Source organism: Macrobrachium rosenbergii, chromosome 29 (genome assembly GCF_040412425.1).
Source record: "Macrobrachium rosenbergii isolate ZJJX-2024 chromosome 29, ASM4041242v1, whole genome shotgun sequence".
Taxonomy (NCBI): Eukaryota; Metazoa; Arthropoda; class Malacostraca; order Decapoda; family Palaemonidae; genus Macrobrachium; species Macrobrachium rosenbergii.
This window is the reverse complement of record NC_089769.1, coordinates 5,370,797-5,389,849: the sequence shown is the minus strand read 5'-3', so window position 1 is coordinate 5,389,849 and position 19,053 is coordinate 5,370,797. Positions and strand designations below refer to the sequence as shown.

The following is a 19,053-nucleotide window of genomic DNA, read 5'->3' as shown; positions in this document are numbered from 1 at the left end:
AAACTTGTTTCCGCATATATATATATCGTGTGTGTCTGTGTGTGTGTTTTTATATACATTATATAGTCATTCAGTAGACAATTTTCGTGGTTTCTCTGAGCACCGTCATTATCGTCATTATATCATCATCATCATCATCACGGTCCTCATCATCATCACTCAAAGTTGTTCTCATTATTTTCACTGTCGTTTTGTCTTGGATGGTCATAAATTAAATCATCATAGTTTCATTCTTCTTCTTCATCAGGAGGACGAGCAGAGAGAGAGAGAGAGAGAGAGAGAGAGAGAGAGAGAGAGAGAGAGAGAGAGAGAGAGAGAGAGAGAGAGAGAGAGAAACACTTGACTATATTGTACGCTCTTTTTAAGTTATGCAAATTACACGGCATTCCTCATTTTCATTACAATATTTGCGCGTTTCAAGTGAGCTTAATTACACTGCATTACACTGCAAAAATAACATGATTTACACTGCGCCTTCTTTTCTCGTGACGCGGTGAATTGCCGGGGCGTGTTCTGGGCACTGTCTCTTAATCAGGCATCACTACCCGGGGTCTCTAATCACCTTTTCAAAAGTCACACCACAATTAGCTGCTAACACAGGTGCATCCGAACCGCTTCACCTGTCGCATGTCTTTTGGTGACGTCACTCGTAAAATAAAAAAAAAATTCAAAAAAATAAATTTTTTTTAATCACTTTTCAAAATCGATGATTTGTAGATCAAATATTCCAAGGCAAATCAGAAGTCACGACAAGATTCTTTTTTTTTTTTTTAATAAATAAAAATTAAATATATGACGGTTTATAAGTTGTTATTTATATTTGCCTTGATATTCAATCGAGAGAGAGAGAGAGAGAGAGAGAGAGAGAGAGAGAGAGAGAGAGTCTTTCTTTTCATTGGAAAACACGTGAAGACTTAAATCCTCGATTCAAATCCGTTATTTCTACATTCACATAATACTGGTAAAAATCAAATCTCGTCTCTCTACATTGTACATTTTTCTTTCTTTCTTTCTTTCTTTCTTTGTTTTTACTTCCTTTGCGTGTCAGACAAGGAAGAACAAGGAAACAATGGCAATAACAATAACAGAGACATTACAATAATGACGATAACTCTCTCGGCCACAGAGACACCACGCATCAGGTAAAAAATGAAACAGTATTGTTTCGAATTCCTTTACAGACTCTTCGGAAGGGGGCAGAGAGAGAGAGAGAGAGAGAGAGAGAGAGAGAGAGAGAGAGAGAGAGAGAGAGAGAGAGAGAGAGAGAGATCTTTGTACAAACTATCTTTTAAAGCCCCCGTCCCGAAAAAGTCCTCGTGGGGGCTCGAATTCGAAAAGCTGATTTGCAGAGGTAGTTGTAAATGGGTGGGGTGACATGAGGGGGTTTTGAGGAGGGGTTATGGGGGTGGGGTTTTGAGGAGGGGTTCGGCACATTCAGTGACCCCTTATCTTTCGCATAATTGACGCAGTTCTGAGGTCCTGGTTTTGAGGTTTATACGCCTTCACGCCTGTAAGGTTCCTTTTAAACCATACGGGGTTTAAATCTTGAGGTTCATCAAGAGAGAACGTGGCCCTTGCCGTGTGAGGTTGGCCCAGAGTACACGGGTCATGCAGTGGGGTTGGTCAAGCAACACCACTCCTGCCCTGTGGGGGTATGAAGGAGGGAGGGAGGAGGACGAGGCAGCGCTGGTCAGGAGTCACCGGGGGACAGCAGAAGTCCTCTTGAGGACAGGAGAAATCCTCCTGAGGACAGCAGGAATCCTCCAAAGGAGCAGAAATCCTCCTGAGGACAGCAGGAATCCTCCTGAGGTGCAGGAATCCTCTTGAGGTCAGCAGAAATCCTCCTGAGGACAACAGGAATCCTCCAGAGGCACAGGAATCCTCCTGAGGTCAGCAGAAATCCTCCTGAGGTCAGCAGAAAAAATGCTCCTGAGGACATCAGGAATCCTTCTGAGGACAGCAGAAAATCCTCTGACGTTCCATTCGGCTTCTGAAGGAGGAAGAGGTCCAGTAGCACCATTTCGGACGAGGCGGTCTCACTCAATCACTCACGCACCACCTGTCGGAGAAATGAAAGAGGTCATGAAAAATTACCCCAAAAAATTAGAAATAAAAAAAATAAATAAAAATGGAAAACGTGTGATAAAAGTGGCTGTGTTGTAAGATATTAAAAACATATGATTCAGCATCTTATAATTATAAAACACAGCAATGGTTTTAATATTGTTCTTGTAATCGGCATTCTTAAAAAAAGAATGTGGAATATTTTGTTCACTGAGGTTGCAGGAAAGGGATAGTGTGTGGTCTGAATGGTACAACAATTCCATGCACAGCTCATATTAGTTTCTCTCTCTCTCTCTCTCTCTCTCTCTCTCTCTCTCTCTCTCTCTCTCTCTCTCTCTCTCTCTCTCTCTCTCTCTCTCTCTTCCTAAACGTAAGAAGGAAACAGGAAAGAAACAAATAAGAAAAAACTTTGGGAACTACAAGAGAAAATAAACCACATGAGAAAAAAACGCGAGAGAGAGAGAGAGAGAGAGAGAGAGAGAGAGAGAGAGAGAGAGAGAGAGAGAGAGAGAGAAAAGAAAGTCCTTTCAGTCATAGCACAAAACGAAACTGACTCTAATCTCACTTCCTACATGATGCCTAACCCGAGGACGACAAGAGCCTTCGAGTGCCTCGTGATACGAGCGGTTTTTGGCCCTCCAACGGGCAAGGGGGTTGCGTCTCGGGGCGCCATTAAGGTCGGCTGCAGGAGGCACCACACGACAATGGTCCTTATGCAGGTCCGCAGGGCGGCTCCCGAAGCTGCCGCTTGTGGAGGGTGCGGGTTACGGCCCTCCGTGTCGCGGCGCAGCGTGTCTCCCATTTAGATAACAGAAAACCACAAGTGTCGAGGACTTCAGTATTACTGGACTTCGCCAGCGACTCCTATTTTACACCCGGAGAGTAACTCCTCGGCGCCCTTCCTCACCCTCCCCCTCCCCTTCTCCATAACAACACCTCAACCGTCCTTTCCTTTTCTCCATTCCCCCCCCCCACCCCCACCCTTTCCCTAGACCCACTCCACCTCGGGACGTCACAGGAATACTGTAACAACGATCTCTTTCTTTCGTAGGAATCTTCGTATAGGATTCTTTCGTAGGATTCCTTCATAGGACCTCTGCTTGCGACTTCCCCTGCTGCAGCTTCCTGCAGCTGTCGGTGCCGCCTGCGGCCTGTCCTTTCTTCGACTTTTCGCTGAAGCAAAAGAAGAAGAAGAAGAAGAAGAAGAAGAAGAAGAAGAAGAAGAAGAAGAAGCAACAACAAGGGCAGCAGCAGCAGCAACAGCGGGACGGCGGAGGAGGAGACCGACCAGGAGGGAGGTCAGGAGGCTTACGCCCTTCGAGCAACCCCCATGCCACACACCTCGCCGTGGATTGAGACATCAACGTCAGCCCAGGTAAATACTCCCGACCCCGCTATATCAACCTACCACCTCCTTCCTCCCTCCTCCTCCTCCCGGCCCCAGGACCCGTCCGTCGCCCACCCGAAAAAAGCCATACCCCTCACACACGCCCATGCTAGGGCCTAGCCCTGAGGTCGGCGGGACGCATTCTAGCACCCCCACCCCTCTCTCTCTCTCTCTCTCTCTCTCTCTCTCTCTCTCTCTCTCTCTCTCTCTCTCTCCCCGTTCCTGAAGCGAACTTATAACGAAGAAGGAATTCGACGGGGACGTTATATAGCTCATGTTTTGTTGCGCGCGCAATTTGCATCTCGTAATTGTTGTGGTTATTTGGTTGCTTTATTTCTTAGGGACGACGGCCTATGTTCGGTTCCCCGGATTTATTATGGCTTTGATATCACACACACACACACACACACACACACACGAGGGAGGGCGAGAAGGAAGGGAGGGGGGGAAGGTAGTGTTCCTTCGAAGCTTGGCTTCCATCCACAGTTCCGAATGAAGCCTTCCGTGAAACCGTCGGCAAAAGACATTTCCATTTCTAAATAGGCCTCTCTCTCTCTCTCTCTCTCTCTCTCTCTCTCTCTCTCTCTCTCTCTCTCTCTCTCTCTCTCTCTCTCTCTCTCTCAACCCATACGCCGACTTCTTAACACCCAACTGTTGCCACCTTAACCTTTGCCGTTAAAATCTGTTCTTGCCATCCTAACTGATCTTTGACTGAAAACAGGCCAACAATGAGGAAGTCTTGTGGCTCTTTAGAAAAGAAAAATAAGACAGTATTACTGTTAAAAGCTATATTATAAAATTATTTCAGATTAGTAATATTAAAATTTCATTACACACACACACACATATATATACACATGTATATGAATGAAAACTATATTATGAAGTTATCTCAGATTAATAATATTCAAATTTCGCCGCATAGATATTAAATATATGAAAACTGCATTAGGAAATTATTTCAAATTACTGAAAATATATTAAAATTTCGCCACGTAGATATATGTATACAAAAAACCATATTATGAAATTGTTTCAGGTTATGAATAATATTAACATTTCTCTACATAGATATAAATATAGAAAAAACTGCATCATGACATTATTTCAAATTATTAATATTAATATTTTACTAAAAAATATAAACACAAACAATTTACCCGTTGCATATTTACTAATCACTCGTAAACAGCACTGACTGAATAAATAATTACTGTGATAACTGAATGACCGAGTCACTGGAATGTATGAATTAACTGCTAGGTAACAATTTATTAAACTAAATCTCCAGTTTAAAAAATCTAAGTGACGAGAATTCAGTAAAATCAATAAAATCTTGATTGGGACGTTTTTACAGAAACTTTATCTAAAGAATTTGTGGAATAAAATGGAAGTTTTTGAACAACGAACACTAACAGCTTGGAGAGAGAGAGAGAGAGAGAGAGAGAATTTTGTGTTATGGTGGATACGTACTGTACATTGGAAATTCTGGGGAATATACTGAAAAAATTGTAATATCGTAATTAATCAAATACGAGAGAGAGAGAGAGAGAGAGAGAGAGAGAGAGAGAGAGAGAGAGAGAGAGAGAGAGAGAAAGTGGTGGTGTGGAACAGAATCATGATTTCCAGCGTCTTCCGTCGGCCCAAGCTGGGGAGAGAGAGAGAGAGAGAGAGAGAGAGAGAGAGAGAGAGAGAGAGAGAGAGAGAGAGACGTCGTTGGCCGGTGGGATCAAAAGAAGACGCCGTGATTGAATTCTTCACACAATCTTTCTGCCAATAAAAGGCGCTCTGAGGCGAAATTAGCAACGCCATTGTGCTGCTTCTCTCACAAACTCTCCCTTTTCCCTCCTCCTCTTCCTCCTCTCTCCCCTCCCCCTCCCAACCACTTCCAGAAGACACTTCCAGCCACTTCCAGGCGCGACCACATGTTTCCAATACCAGCGGACGTTCGGAATTAGGAAAAATGACAAAAAGTAGTTTTAGTAAGTTTTGGAGATAATTAATTTACACATGACTGAGGCCTGAGCCTGTTCTTGCAGTGTTACTGTCTGAAGGAACAGTTATAACAAGTTTAGTAATTTCTTTACGACAACTCTGTGGAATCGCTGATATAAAATCGATTCCCGCAATTCTCGAAAAATGGACAAATGATAAAAATCCATTTAGATCTAAAATATACTTCATTTCAATTTTTAAAGATTAGTTTTATACTTATAAAACGAAAAATGTTTTCAAATTTCATATTTAGGCTATACTATATTTGTACCGTACGTCAAATTCTCAGGTTTGCAACGACATCAACTAATTCGATTTTAGCGAAGTGAAATACTTGAGAAAAATGAAGTAATTGGTACACTTGGCTTGAGTTCACACAGGTAAATATTAATATCGTCAGTTATTAATATTTACCTGCGTGAACTCAAGGCAAGTGCAGCAGTTATTCTATTTTTTTAAGTATTTCACGTCGCCAAAATCGAATTAGCTGATGTAATGGCAAACCTGAGAATTTGACGTATAGTACAAATATAATAGAAATATGAATTTTGAAAATATTTTTCGTTTTGTAAATATAAAATTAATTTTTAAAAATTGAAGTGAAGTACATTCTAGATCTAAATGGATTTTTATCATCTGTCCATTTTTCGAGAATTATGGGAATTGATTTTATATTCAGCGATTAGATTATTATACTTATTCAAAATTTTTGGGGTCATTAACAAAATGAAATATGACAAATAAAGCGACAACCAAACTATTCGATTAAGGACGGAACGAAAATATCGTGTTAACGCATCGAGAGAGAGAGAGAGAGAGAGAGAGAGAGAGAGAGAGAGAGAGAGAGAGAGAGAGAGAGAGAGAGAGCCATATCTTTTATGCGAATGGGGGGGAAAACGGAAGCATGAACAGAATGACGAAGCTTGGAGGTGACGGGACGACATGTGAGACCCTACCCAACCCAGCCGCGCACCCTTAATAAGGAATATAAATAAATAAGTAAAAAATAAAAAAAATAAAAAATAAAAATTAAAAAAATAAAAGTAAAAAATAAATAATTTAAACAATTCAGAAATAAAAAATTAAAGTAAAAAAAAAAAAATTTTTTAATAGAAATAAAAAAATTCCTCAGCACCTTTAGAAAACGAGGCGCCACATGCGACACTCGACCCGTCTCTCTGGTGGCTCTTAGAGAGAGAGAGAGAGAGAGAGAGAGAGAGAGAGAGAGAGAGAGAGAGAGAGAGATTGGATTTGTCCAAAAGGAACATAAATTGCACATGAATAATGGATTGGACTTTGGTAGCATCACGCACACACACACCCATAAAAATCAAGCGTCGCCTCCCCCTCCCCTTCCTCCCAAACACCAACCCCCCCCTTCCCCCCAGCTGGCACCTTTGTGTAACGACGTGTGTGTCTGTGACGCCAGTTTTAAACAGTCGGTTGGTATTCTGGTATCCTTTCTTTAAGGATAGTGAGGTGTATCCTTTTTAGGATATGGTGGGAACATTTTTGTAATTATTGTTAAGGTAACACGAGAACTGTCCCTGAAATCTGAAGACACACGAATATATATATATGTATATATATACACATATGTATTAATTATATATACTCTACATATTGATTATATACACATATATATATACAAAAATTATTTTATATAAAATGATTTATATACTCGTACATATATAATTACAAACATATATATATATATATATATATATATATATATATATATATATATATATATAATACATAAGAAAGCCCGGCTTAGTGTCTCGTGTTTCGACAAAGTCACTGACTCCTCGCAAATGCAGACGCGTCGCGCGAACGGCCCATAAATTCATCGGAAAAGGCTACTTAATGGGCCAAGCGAGACGCCAGAAAATGAAGAGAGAGAGAGAGAACTGCGCCCGTTTTGGGGTTTTACAAATGGCCCCTGCTGGACGCCCCTTCCCCCCCCCACCCCTCTCCCCACAAAAAAAGAAAAGAGAGTCGAGCCTTGACACTTCCATAAGTGGAGAGAACGACTCGTGTGCCGCCCCGGACGTAAAGAGATGAGAGAGAGAGAGAGAGAGAGAGAGAGAGAGAGAGAGAGAGAGAGAGAGAGAGAGAGAGAGAGAGAGAGAGCATCATTTACCTCATTTTCTTTGTTTAACAACTCCCACTTTTATTTTCCGGGATTTTAGGTCGAAGCCTTTCGTGTTTGATGTGATGACTGGTTGTATATTTTTCAATATTTTTAATATTTTTTTCTTATTTCTTTTGTGAAAGCCAGAGATGGAGGCTTGGGGTAGATGTATATAACTATACCTGCGGAGTCGTCAGTAGTCATTGCCCTGCTTTCCCAGGTATCACGTGGGCGGAGAAAGGGATTTGGTACTCATATATATATATATTATATATATATATATATATATATATATATATATATATATATATATATGTGTGTGTGTGTGTGTGTGTGTGTGTGTGTGTGTGTGTGTGTGTGTGTGTGTGTGTGTGTGTGTGTGTGTGTGTAGTGCAATTATTTGTACCTTAAATCTGCTGTTAATTAGCGATCCGTAGATTCTTTCACTTACTTTCCAAAATAAAGTATGAATGTCATTATGTTGGGTTCTGTTGCAAACATAATATGCTTAAATTAAAATAAAATGCAAACGGAACCAGGCAAACTTTGTAAGGTACCAGGGAAGGGTGCGACAAGAACCAGGCCAAGTTTGTAGTAGAAACCAGGCAAAGAAGTGTGTAGGAGTGTAAAATAAACCAGGCAAAAGAGTGTAAACTCACCTCACTTGGAGAAGCACTCCTCCACATCTGAAGAACCCTTGGGGGAGGACCCCGTCCCGTAGCAGGAGGACGAGGACGAGGAGGAGGAGGAAGAGGAGTTGCAGGGACTGTTTCCTACGCCCCCGGCACCGTTACTGCAGTTACTGCCATTGCTACTTCGTCTGCTGCTCCTTCTGGTGCCACCGCTACTGCTGCTGCTGCTGCTACTCGTGCGGTAGGTCGGCTCTACTGCTCCTGAAGAAGGGAGGTCGTCGGGTTAATGTCAGTTTGAGTTAAGCAGAGAAGTTTCGAAGATTAATTGGTCAGTAATAATAATAATAATAATAATACTAATAATAATAATAATAATAATATTATTATTATTATTATTATTATTATTATTGAATGAGTGACTCGACACTCACCAGGCAACTGCGTGTGAAGCTCCACCTTGACTTTGGCGGTGGCAGTGACTTTAGTCGTCACGTGGTGGTCCAAGTGCGTGTCGCCGTTGCCGCCCGCGGAGGGCGTCGTCGTCGTCGTCTCCACGACGACCTGAGGCTCGACGACGATCTCGTGCGACGACCTGAGCGACTGCGACGACCTCGTGGACGAAGGGGGCTCCTCCGTGATGGTCGTGAGGGAGAGGTTGGAGCCGTGGAGTCGCGGGTACATGGAAGAGGAGGAGCCACATCCTCCTCCTCCTCCTCCTCCTCCAGCGCCTCCTACTGCGCCTCCGACTGCGCAGCCACTCGACCTCCTCGAACTGCTACTCCTGCCGGAGCAGCCTCGCATGCTGCTGCCGTGGTGGCTTCTCCTGGAGGAGTGGCTGTGGTGGGAGTGCGACTGCGAGGCTTGCGGGGAGGGCGGAGGGGAGGGCGTCGGTAGTCTGTCCAGGTGGTTCCTGGGGACGACTTCGGCGGGAGGTCCCACCAAGGACAGGAGGACTGGGAGGAAGATCAGGCCGTCCAGCACGCCCAGGACGGTGAGGGCGAGTAACACGTAGAAGAAGTACCTGTAGAAGGCAGCAGTACAAGGGCATGAGTGAAAGTGCTTTGTTAAATTAGTTGTTGAAGGAAAGACTCAGTGACTCAATGTGGGATTAATATAAAAGGGGATTAATATTCAGTACGGGATTAATTTAACAAGGGAGAAATAAGGGATTAATGTATTAAGGATTAATATAATAAGGATGGATTAATAATCAATTGGGATTAATAATCAATAAGGGATTGATATAATAAGGGATTAATAACCAATAAGGAATTAATATAATAAGGAATTAATATGATAATGGAAAACTATAATAAGGAATTAATATGATAATAGATTAATATAGTAAGGGAGTAATAAGGGAATAATATAACATTTTAAGTAAGGGAATAATGTAATCAGTAGATTAAGTAAGCTTTTATTGATAAATAAGTTTTTCTGCTTTTTTTTAAGTCCTTTACTCCTAAAATAGTATTCCCATCTCGTATGTATGCCGCTGTGCTAACTAGAGAGAGAGAGAGAGAGAGAGAGAGAGAGAGAGAGAGAGAGAGAGAGAGAGAGAATTATGTCCCTGAATATTCCCTAATAACCTTTGAAAAAAAATACCTGTTTAAACTCATAGACAATATCATCATGCTCTTTCTCCTGAGAGAGAGAGAGAGAGAGAGAGAGAGAGAGAGAGAGAGAGAGAGAGAGAGAGGGGAAGAGAAGAGAAGAGAAGAGAAGAAGAGGCCCTTCTACATCAACAAACGCCTCGTGGAAAACGAGACTCGGAGAGTAAACAAAATCCACGACCTGGGTGGTCCCTGCTAACACGTATACACACATCTCTACGTCACTGAGATGCCACGCCAGGGCACTGGGTATCCCCTTCCCCTCCCCATCCCCACCCTCCCCTCCCCCCCTTCTCCCTATCTATACCCTTTACGTGTTTCTGCCTCATCTATCTATTTAGTTTCTGTCTCAAAGGGTCTCAGAGCATGAGTGATCCCTTATCACATTCAGCCTCTTGAGAATGATGGTTAAATAAGAGTGCGTGTGTACTTGTAAGAAGAGGAGGTGGGGGCCTTCCCTAGCACAGGTGGTGACGATCAGTCTGCCAAAAGCAGGTGTAGAGCACATGCATGCGTCTCTCTCACTCTCTCTCTCTCTCTCTCTCTCTCTCTCTCTGGGAAAAGGGCTTGATGATGAAGTCAATGAGTTTGAACAGGTATTTTTTTAACGGGTAATTAGGGAATTTTCAGGGAAATCATTCTCTCTCTCTCTCTCTCTCTCTCTCTCTCTCTCTCTCTCTCTCTCCTCATTTATATAGTTCTCTTTTTTTATAAAGTCGATGTCAAGCTTTAGATACTCTAGGAAAAAGAAGAAGAAGAAGAAGAAAAAGGAAGAGAAAGAGGGCTGGAAATAATTAATTGGGGAAATAATGAAGAACAAGAAGAATAAGAAGAAAAACACACGAGAAGAAGAAAAATAAGCAGAACTGGGAAATAATAACACAGAAGAAGATTGAAAATAATTTACGGGGAAATATTAAATATAAAAAATAACGTAAGAAGAAGAAGAAAAAGGAACATAACATGGAAGAAGAAGAAGAAGTAGAAAAAAAGAAGAAAAATGAATATCATATTGAAGAAGAAGTAATCTAATATGGAGGAAAAAAAAGAAAAAGAAATATAATATGGAAGAAGAAAAAGAAAAGTAATATAATATGGAAGAAAAGAAGAAGAAGAAGAAGAAGAGGAGAATAATACAACGAAGGAATAAGAAAACTTTTTGGAAAAAACTTCATCCACTTCCAGTGAAGAAAAAGGAAGAAAAAAAAAACACGCTTCCTTAAGCACAACACAAGAACGAAAAAATAAAAAAAAAAGACCGTTGACGGACACTCACGATAAAGCTTATAATGTCTGAAGCAAAAATCGATTCATAATTCAGCGTTGTCAACTTGGAGGAGTAATTTATGAGAGGAAGACTTATTTATGAGACTTCGAGGCCGTTTTACAAGCGTCAAGTTTTCATTTCCACTGCGGTCTTCTATCATATATGTATGTATATATATATATATATATATATATATATATATATATATATATATATATATATATATATATATATATATATATATATATATATATATATATATATATATATATGTATGAACTGGAAATCGATTTTAAGGCATGAATTTAACTGCAGAATTCACGACAGTTTTGGCTCATTAATAGTAATAATAACAATAATCATAATAATAATAATAATAATAATAATAATAATAATAATAATAATAATAATAATAATAATAATAATAAAAATAATAATAATAGTGTATTACTAAAAATATTGAAGATAAAAATATTTCAGTAACGAATATATATATATATATATATATATATATATATATATATATATATATATATATATATATATATATATATATATATATATATATATATATAGAGAGAGAGAGAGAGAGAGAGAGAGAGAGAGAGAGAGAGAGAGAGAGAGAGAGAGAGAGAGAGAGAGCACTCGGCATCCCTACTCACTTCCTAATGAACTCGAACTCGGAGAAGAGCAGCATGAGGGAGGCCAGCAGCGTGGAGGCGGCGCCGTGGAGGACCGGGGTGGCCATATGCTGAAGGGCCAGCACCACCCTCCGCTCCCGCCCGCCCACCGCCGTCAGGAAGCCCACCGTCACGTGGACGCAGAACTCCACCCCGACGCCCACGCTGACGATGAGCAGGACTGCCGGCACGGCCGACAGCTTCACGCCCAAGATGCCGAAGAGACCGAAGAGCTGGAAGACCAGGGTCGCCAGCAGGAGAACGACAAGGGCGGCCGCCCACAGGTTCATCAGGACGACGGCGAGAACCAGAAAGACGGCCGTCAGGACGGCGAGAATGGCTAGGACTAAGTAGAACCTGGAATGGGAGAAGAGGACGTTTGGTCAAGATTTTGATTGGCTACTCTCTTTCTCTCTCTCTCTCTCTCTCTCTCTCTCTCTCTCTCTCTCTCTCTCTCTCTCTCTCTCTCTCTATATATATATATATATATATATATATATATATATATATATATATATATATATATATATATATATATATATATACATCCATATATACATACATATATAAAAGGTAGAACTAAGTATTAGCTCCGCGTCAGGTATTATCTTGAAAATTGACATTATCTGTAGTATTTTCGTTGCTTACCAAGAATTTACCGTTATTTTTTTGTCGCTCGACTGTAATTAACCAGTAATTAACATACATATATAAAAGGTAGAACTAAGTATTAGCTCCGCGTCGGGTATTATCTTGGAAATTGACATTTTCTATAGTATTTTCGTTGCTTATCAAGAATTTACCGTAATTTTTTTGTCGCTCGACTGTAATTAACCAGTAATTAACCTTTGAAAATGATTATATTTTTGCTATTGCGCATGCGTAGTGTTATAGGGAAACTTCTGGTAAAAAGTGGAGTTTCCTTCACCGGGGGGTCTGCCCCCCGGCTAAGTAACACGGCGTACTAGGTTAGGTTAGGTTATACGTTAGGTTAGTATGGTTCCTTTTATAATAGGTTTCCTTAGCCAATCCCTTTCTTGAACATGTGACTCCCTAATGTCTCTCGTATTCAAGGAACCGTTCCATACAGTCCGTGCGGAGCTAATACTTAGAAATACCACATAAAATATAAGGTATATGTAAAACATCAAACTTTAATATCTTAAATTAAACAATGACTATTTTACCATTTTCCCATCTAGTTTTCCTCACATAACCAATACTAATGCGCACGTATGTGTGACGCATGCTAGCGCATGTACATGCCCACATCCAACCAACCCCAACATTCTCGCCTAACAACATTGCCACTTCCATTTCATTCAAAACTAAACACATTTCTCAAGACCACGCTGACAGCTATTGCCCACGAAAGGAGAGACGCCTCTCCTTCTACATTAGGACCCTTCTACCGTACCTCAGCTTGATGTACTGCTCCCAGAAGGTGAACGGCACCCCCGTGGGGAAATTGGGCAGCCCCCTGTCTTCGAATCGCTTGCAAATGGCCCTGACTTCCCCGATCATGGTGGTGATGGTCGCGGTGTCGCTCAGCTGGTGGAGGTAGAAGGGCAGCTGCGTATACACCAGAGGGGGGCTCTTGGGGATCTGCAAAGACATATGATGAGAGTGTTAATGAGGTGAGAAAGGAGGAGGAGGAGGAGGAGGAGCACTGTGAGGATGATATGACGGTGTCAGTCAGCTGATGGGAAGCGGAGGGCAGGTGCTTATGTGCTCCTTCGAGGAGGTTCTTTGAGATCTCGAGATGTACTGGGTTCTTCACATGATGACGTTTCGTTTTTATGCTCCAGATGTAAACAGACTGAAATAGTCATTCATTCCTACATGTGTCTGCCGTGAAGGGGCTGCTTTACGTTCATTTAAACAAGAATGGAACAAAAAATAACGGCTCCAAATATAAACGTACTGAAATAGCCCTTCATTCGTACGTCTGCAATGAAGGAGCTTCTTTACGTTCACTAATGTGAGAGTGGAACAAAAAACGACAGCAAAAAGAATTAAATCAAAATGTTCACTTTTTTTAAGGTAATGAATGGCTCACATTTGGTAAATCTCAAGTGCTGCTATTTAAAAACGAAGAATGAAAAGAATTATTGTTCTCTTGGTTCCCAAGCCCTTTGGCTGATTTATTAATGTGTTATGTTTAATGAGCGTAATGAATGACATTAAAATTCCAACGGCGATGAAAAAAATATAATTAATTATTTTATGTACTGCGTAATGGACGTACAACGAATGGGAGAGAGACTGGTGTGCCTAAAGGAGACATTTTGGCTCTCAATGTATTGTGTAAATGACAAAAGATTCTCAGGATAATAATCATCATCACCGTCACCTTCATTATCATCATCATCAATCTTCATTATCATCATCACTAACGGCATACGACTCAAAGGGCCTCTGTGAAAATCCCCCACTCGGATCTTTCCTGTGCTTTCACTTCCACGAATCTCTCATCTCAGCCTCCCTCTCGCAGTTCCCATCCAAGTAAAGTACGTCTGGGTCTTCCAATTCTTCCGGTACCACCCCCACCCCCCCAAGCTTATACTACCACGTGCTGTTCTCCCCTGGGTGGTGCGAAGGACATGTCCAAACCATCTCTGACTCCACTACTCACCTTCAGGTCAAAGTCGTATCGATCGTGCGTCCAGTGACGAGGCTCCGGGCGGAGATCGGCCTGGGAGGCTGTGTAGGCCAGGGCGTCGTTGGTCGCCCAAGCTGTGAGGTAATTGTAAAATGCCTTCGGGTTGATGATCCCTTCCGAGTTGACTAAGCGGATCTGGAGAGGAAGAGAGAATGGGTGAAAAAAATTTAAGTGGTTCCGGAGTCAAACATGAGAAAGGGGATTAATCTGAATGTTTTTCTTTTGTTTTATTTCTCCTGAATGTAGAGTAGTTCAGGTTGTAAGGAACTGCCCGTCCCGGTGCCCTTCCAAAAAAAAAAAATAAATTAAAAAAAATTTTTTTTACATAGGATGAAATTAAGGTTCGTTTGGTAATTGTAATTCGTTCTATCATTATTTCAGGACACAGACAAGACGTCTGTTTCCTTTAACGCATAAGTATTCCAATAATAATAATAATAATAATAATAATAATAATAATAATAATAATAATAATTGAGAAGGAGAAATAACGTTTTGAATAGACAACAACAAAACCTGGTCTAAGTCTCTCACCTGTGACACGAGCGAGAGGTCAATCGGGTTGTCCGCGTGCCCCGTCTGAACCAGCAGCTTATATGCCAGGATGCCCTCGTCGGAAGCGTTGGAATGCCAGGTCTCCTGCGTGATGCAACCGGTTCTCCAGTCGTGGTCAAAGGCGTTTTGCAAGCCTGCAATTGAGAGAGGGTGTTTATTATTATTATTATTATTATTATTATTATTATTATTATTATTATTATTATTATTATTATTCAGAAGATGAACCCTATTCATATGGGACAAGCCCACAGGGGCCACTGACTTGAAATTCAAGCTTCTAAAGAATATATTATTATTATTATTATTATTATTATTATTATTATTATTATTATTATTATTATTATTATTATTTATTATTATTATTATTCAGAAGATGAACCCTATTCATATGGAATAAGCCCACCACAGGGCCCACTGACTTGAAATTCAACCTTCCAAAGAATATGGAAGAAGTAAGGGAAATGTACAAAAGAAGAGATATCACTTATTAAAAAGAAAAAAACTAGATTAATAAGTTAATAGATAAAAATGTAGGGTAGTAATGCATTGCATCTTCCCTTGAACTTTCAAAGTTGCAACTGCAAGACATTCCCAGGTGTGAGGAATAAACATATTGTGTGTAAAGACTAAGGTCACTAGGGTTTTGTTTATTTATTGAAAACTATCTATTTATTAATTAATTTTTTTCAGTAAGTGAGGTCTCTACTTCCTGTATTACCCTCCTCTTTTGAAATCCTGCAGTTGGTAGAGGGTATTCATGATCACGTTGTATGTAAATGCTGTGGTCATTAGTTTTTTTATTTTTGGAAAATATCTCTTTATTAATTATTTTTCACTTTTTAATAAGTGAGATCTCTTCTTTCTGTATTTCCCTTTACCTTCTCCTACATCTTTCTGATGAACACCTTAATATTCTTTGGAAGCTGGAATTTCAAGTCAGTGGCTCCTGTGGTGGCCTTGTTCCATCTTTGAATAATAATAATAATAATAATAATAATAATAATAATAATAATAATAATAATAATAATAATAATGATGATGATGATGTTGATATAATAATAATAATAATAATAATAATAATAATAATAATAATAATAATAATAATAATAATAATAAAACTTAGGCTTTATTCGTAACCTTTGGTGTCTTCAAGTTTTTCGTTAATTTTCTGACACTGTTGACAGTTCAGTAAATGTTCACTTGACTTGTCTACATTATTTTAATAGTAAAGATTCATAAAACAACCCTGAAGATATGTTGGCTTTAACGTGAGAAAAGGGAACTGATTTAAAAAAAATATTAACTTTGGATCGTCACCGACGAAACTTTCCTTTACTCAATATTTCACACGTTCACTAGATTTGTACATAAATATGCACCCTAGACGATCAGACGTTTGGCAAAAATATTGACTTGAGCCTTTACTTAAAAACTTGCGACTTTCAGCTAACACAACTTTCCGCCTTTGCAGCAAAAGATTAAAAATAATAATAAAAGAACCGGGTCTTTCTTCAGATTAATAAATCATTTAGGCTTCCCATTATTCACGATACCAGATGGTGATTTAAAAGGTTTTGGGGGTAGATGGTACGGATGCCCAATCTCTCTCTCTGGCATTTCTGAGCGATGCTATGGATGGGGGGCAGGGGGTGGGGGGGTGAGGAACGCAATACCTAAGAAGAGCATGCCCTTCTATCCTATTAATAAATGAGATGGCGTAACACATAAATAGAAGGAGGTGAGTATTTACTTAAGGCGATAAATATTATGACAAGAGGGGTTTGGGACGGGGAGGGGAATGGGTTACCTTCCTCACGATTTTGGGTGGTGGGCCAAGAGGAAGGAGGGGGAGGGTGGGGTGGGGGAGTTTAGGAGATGGATGAGGGATGGATGAAACCCATTTCTTCGAGGAAGGGTGGGTGAGATTTTTTTATTTTTATTTTTTTGATAAGTGGATGAAAAGCCTTAATCTTTCACCCTGCCAAAACCAAGAAGAATGAGAGAGAGAGAGAGAGAGAGAGAGAGAGAGAGAGAGAGAGAGAGAGTTAAATAATCGAATGTAGTGAGTAACGGAGACGGGAGTTTAAATGTGAATCACGTGAAAAGGAAGGAATTAGATTGAGAGAGAGAGAGAGAGAGAGAGAGAGAGAGAGCGCATATGGATGCCTCTGTCACGCAATCAGTGCCATTGGCATTTGCCAGGCTGAGCGAGATCAAAGGAGACCGCCACCAAGAGAGACGTCAGTGCCTTTGCGTCAAAGAGCCGAGTGGAGTGCCACAAACAACCTTTGCACTCCCACTCACTCCGGGAGTTGTCACCATACGCTCTTTTATTTTTACTCTTTTGGAAGCTCTTTCCTTCCTGCCTTCCTTTCTCACAGAGAGAGAGAGAGAGAGAGAGAGAGAGAGAGAGAGTGAGTCCGTAAACGCTTCAGCAACTAGGAAATTAAAATAAAAAGGTCAAGTGGTTAATTGATATTGATGATAATAACAGATGTAATTGCCTGTTGCGTCAAGAGGACTTTATGAACGTATTCGCTCACCAAGTCATGCAAATTAACGGTTCGTCTCTCTCTCTCTCTCTCTCTCTCTCTCTCTCTCTCTCTCTCTCTCTCTCTCTCTTTTCTTGAGTCTGTCTGTCTCCAAAAGGAAGATTATGAGAGAAGGAGAGAGAATATCAATAAAGAATTTGAGCTTTAGATTAGGACTGCTAGAAGAGAGAGAGAGAGAGAGAGAGAGAGAGAGAGAGAGAGAGAGAGAGAGAGAGAGAGAATATCAACAAGAAATTTGAGCTTTACATTAAGACTGCTAGAAGAGAGAGAGAGAGAGAGAGAGAGAGAGAGAGAGAGAGAGAGAGAGAGAGAGAGAGAGAGAGAGAGAGAGTGGTAACTAAAGGTCATCATATCTCACGCGTCTCAGTGAAGTCTCCCTCCTTCGCCAGTAGACTTTCTTCCCCCGAGACGACGCCTTCGGTGGCAGATTTAAGACGCCCTTCGGATGCAAAGTAGGACCGTAAAAATTCCCCAAAAATAATGAAGGAGAGAAATACGTCCGGTCCAATTAACACGTCCGCATCTCTGGCAAGGGGGAACCGACACGCTTGGGGTGGACCGGTAATCATTTATAGGGGACAAAAAACTAAAAAAAAAATAAATAAAATAAAAATATAGAAAAATAAAAATGAAATAAAGTCAAAGGAGACAAAAGTGGTGACATCCTATATGAGGGGAACGATTTGAGGGCGTTTGTGGGCGGCTGTGTAAGGGGGAATGGGGTGGGGGTGCTGAGGGGAGGGGCCTGAGGGTGGTGAAGGGAGGAGGACGAATGTGATGAGTGGTGATGAATGGAACTGAGGGTGATGAGTGGAGAGGGTTGAAGGTGATGAAGATCTGATGCCGAGTGTGATGAGTGGTGGTGAATGTGATGAGTTAAAGGAACTGTTGGTGATGAATGAATGGGGTTGAAGAGTGATGAATATTTAATGCTTAGTGTGATGAGTGGTGATGAATACGATGAGGAAATGAAACTGAGTGATGACTGGAGAGGGTTGAAGGTGATGATGATTTGATGCTGAGTGTGATAAGTTGGCTAGAATGTGATGAGGGAATGGAACTGAGGATGATGAGTGGAGGGGGTTGAGGGTGATGAAAGTGAGATTGAGGGTAATGAGTGGAAGTGGTTGAGGGTATCAGGCTGAGAGTGGTGAGTGTAAGGAATTGGTGGTGAAGGGATGGGGAAGAGTGTGATGAGTGGGGCTGAATGGGAAGAGGAAATGAAACTGAGGGTGATTAAGATATGAGTCTGAGATTAATGAGTATAAGATGTTGAAGGCGATGAAAGTATGAGACTGAATGTGATGAGTGTAAGGAATCAAGTGTGATGAAGGTATGAGTCTGAGTGATGAGGGCATAGTGATGAGAGAGAGGAGAAGGAAGGAAAACGTAAAAAAAAGTCAGAAAATGACTTAACTGTCAACAACTTCCTACGCCCCACCGCGACCAGAACGCCGATCTGTTTATCGCCGGGAACGGAATGATACGGTGGAAATGGGGGATATAAAA

The 19,053-nt window shown here is 40.8% G+C and overlaps 1 protein-coding gene across 1 annotated transcript in view; it reads right to left on the bottom strand.

Moving 5' to 3' along the window:
- Positions 1-997: 997 nt before the first annotated feature.
- The window catches only part of ptc (protein patched), a 118,179-nt gene continuing 100,123 nt past the window's right edge, over positions 998-19,053 (bottom strand). Inside the window, exons 13-19 of the mRNA XM_067130854.1 lie at positions 14,969-15,123; positions 14,408-14,569; positions 13,190-13,377; positions 11,755-12,129; positions 8,644-9,233; positions 8,240-8,473; positions 998-2,059 (exon numbers count right to left, since the gene is read on the bottom strand). Coding sequence (XP_066986955.1) covers positions 8,241-8,473; positions 8,644-9,233; positions 11,755-12,129; positions 13,190-13,377; positions 14,408-14,569; positions 14,969-15,123 — 1,703 coding nt within the window. The 3' untranslated portion in view covers positions 998-2,059; position 8,240. The remainder of the gene's footprint in view (positions 2,060-8,239; positions 8,474-8,643; positions 9,234-11,754; positions 12,130-13,189; positions 13,378-14,407; positions 14,570-14,968; positions 15,124-19,053) is intronic.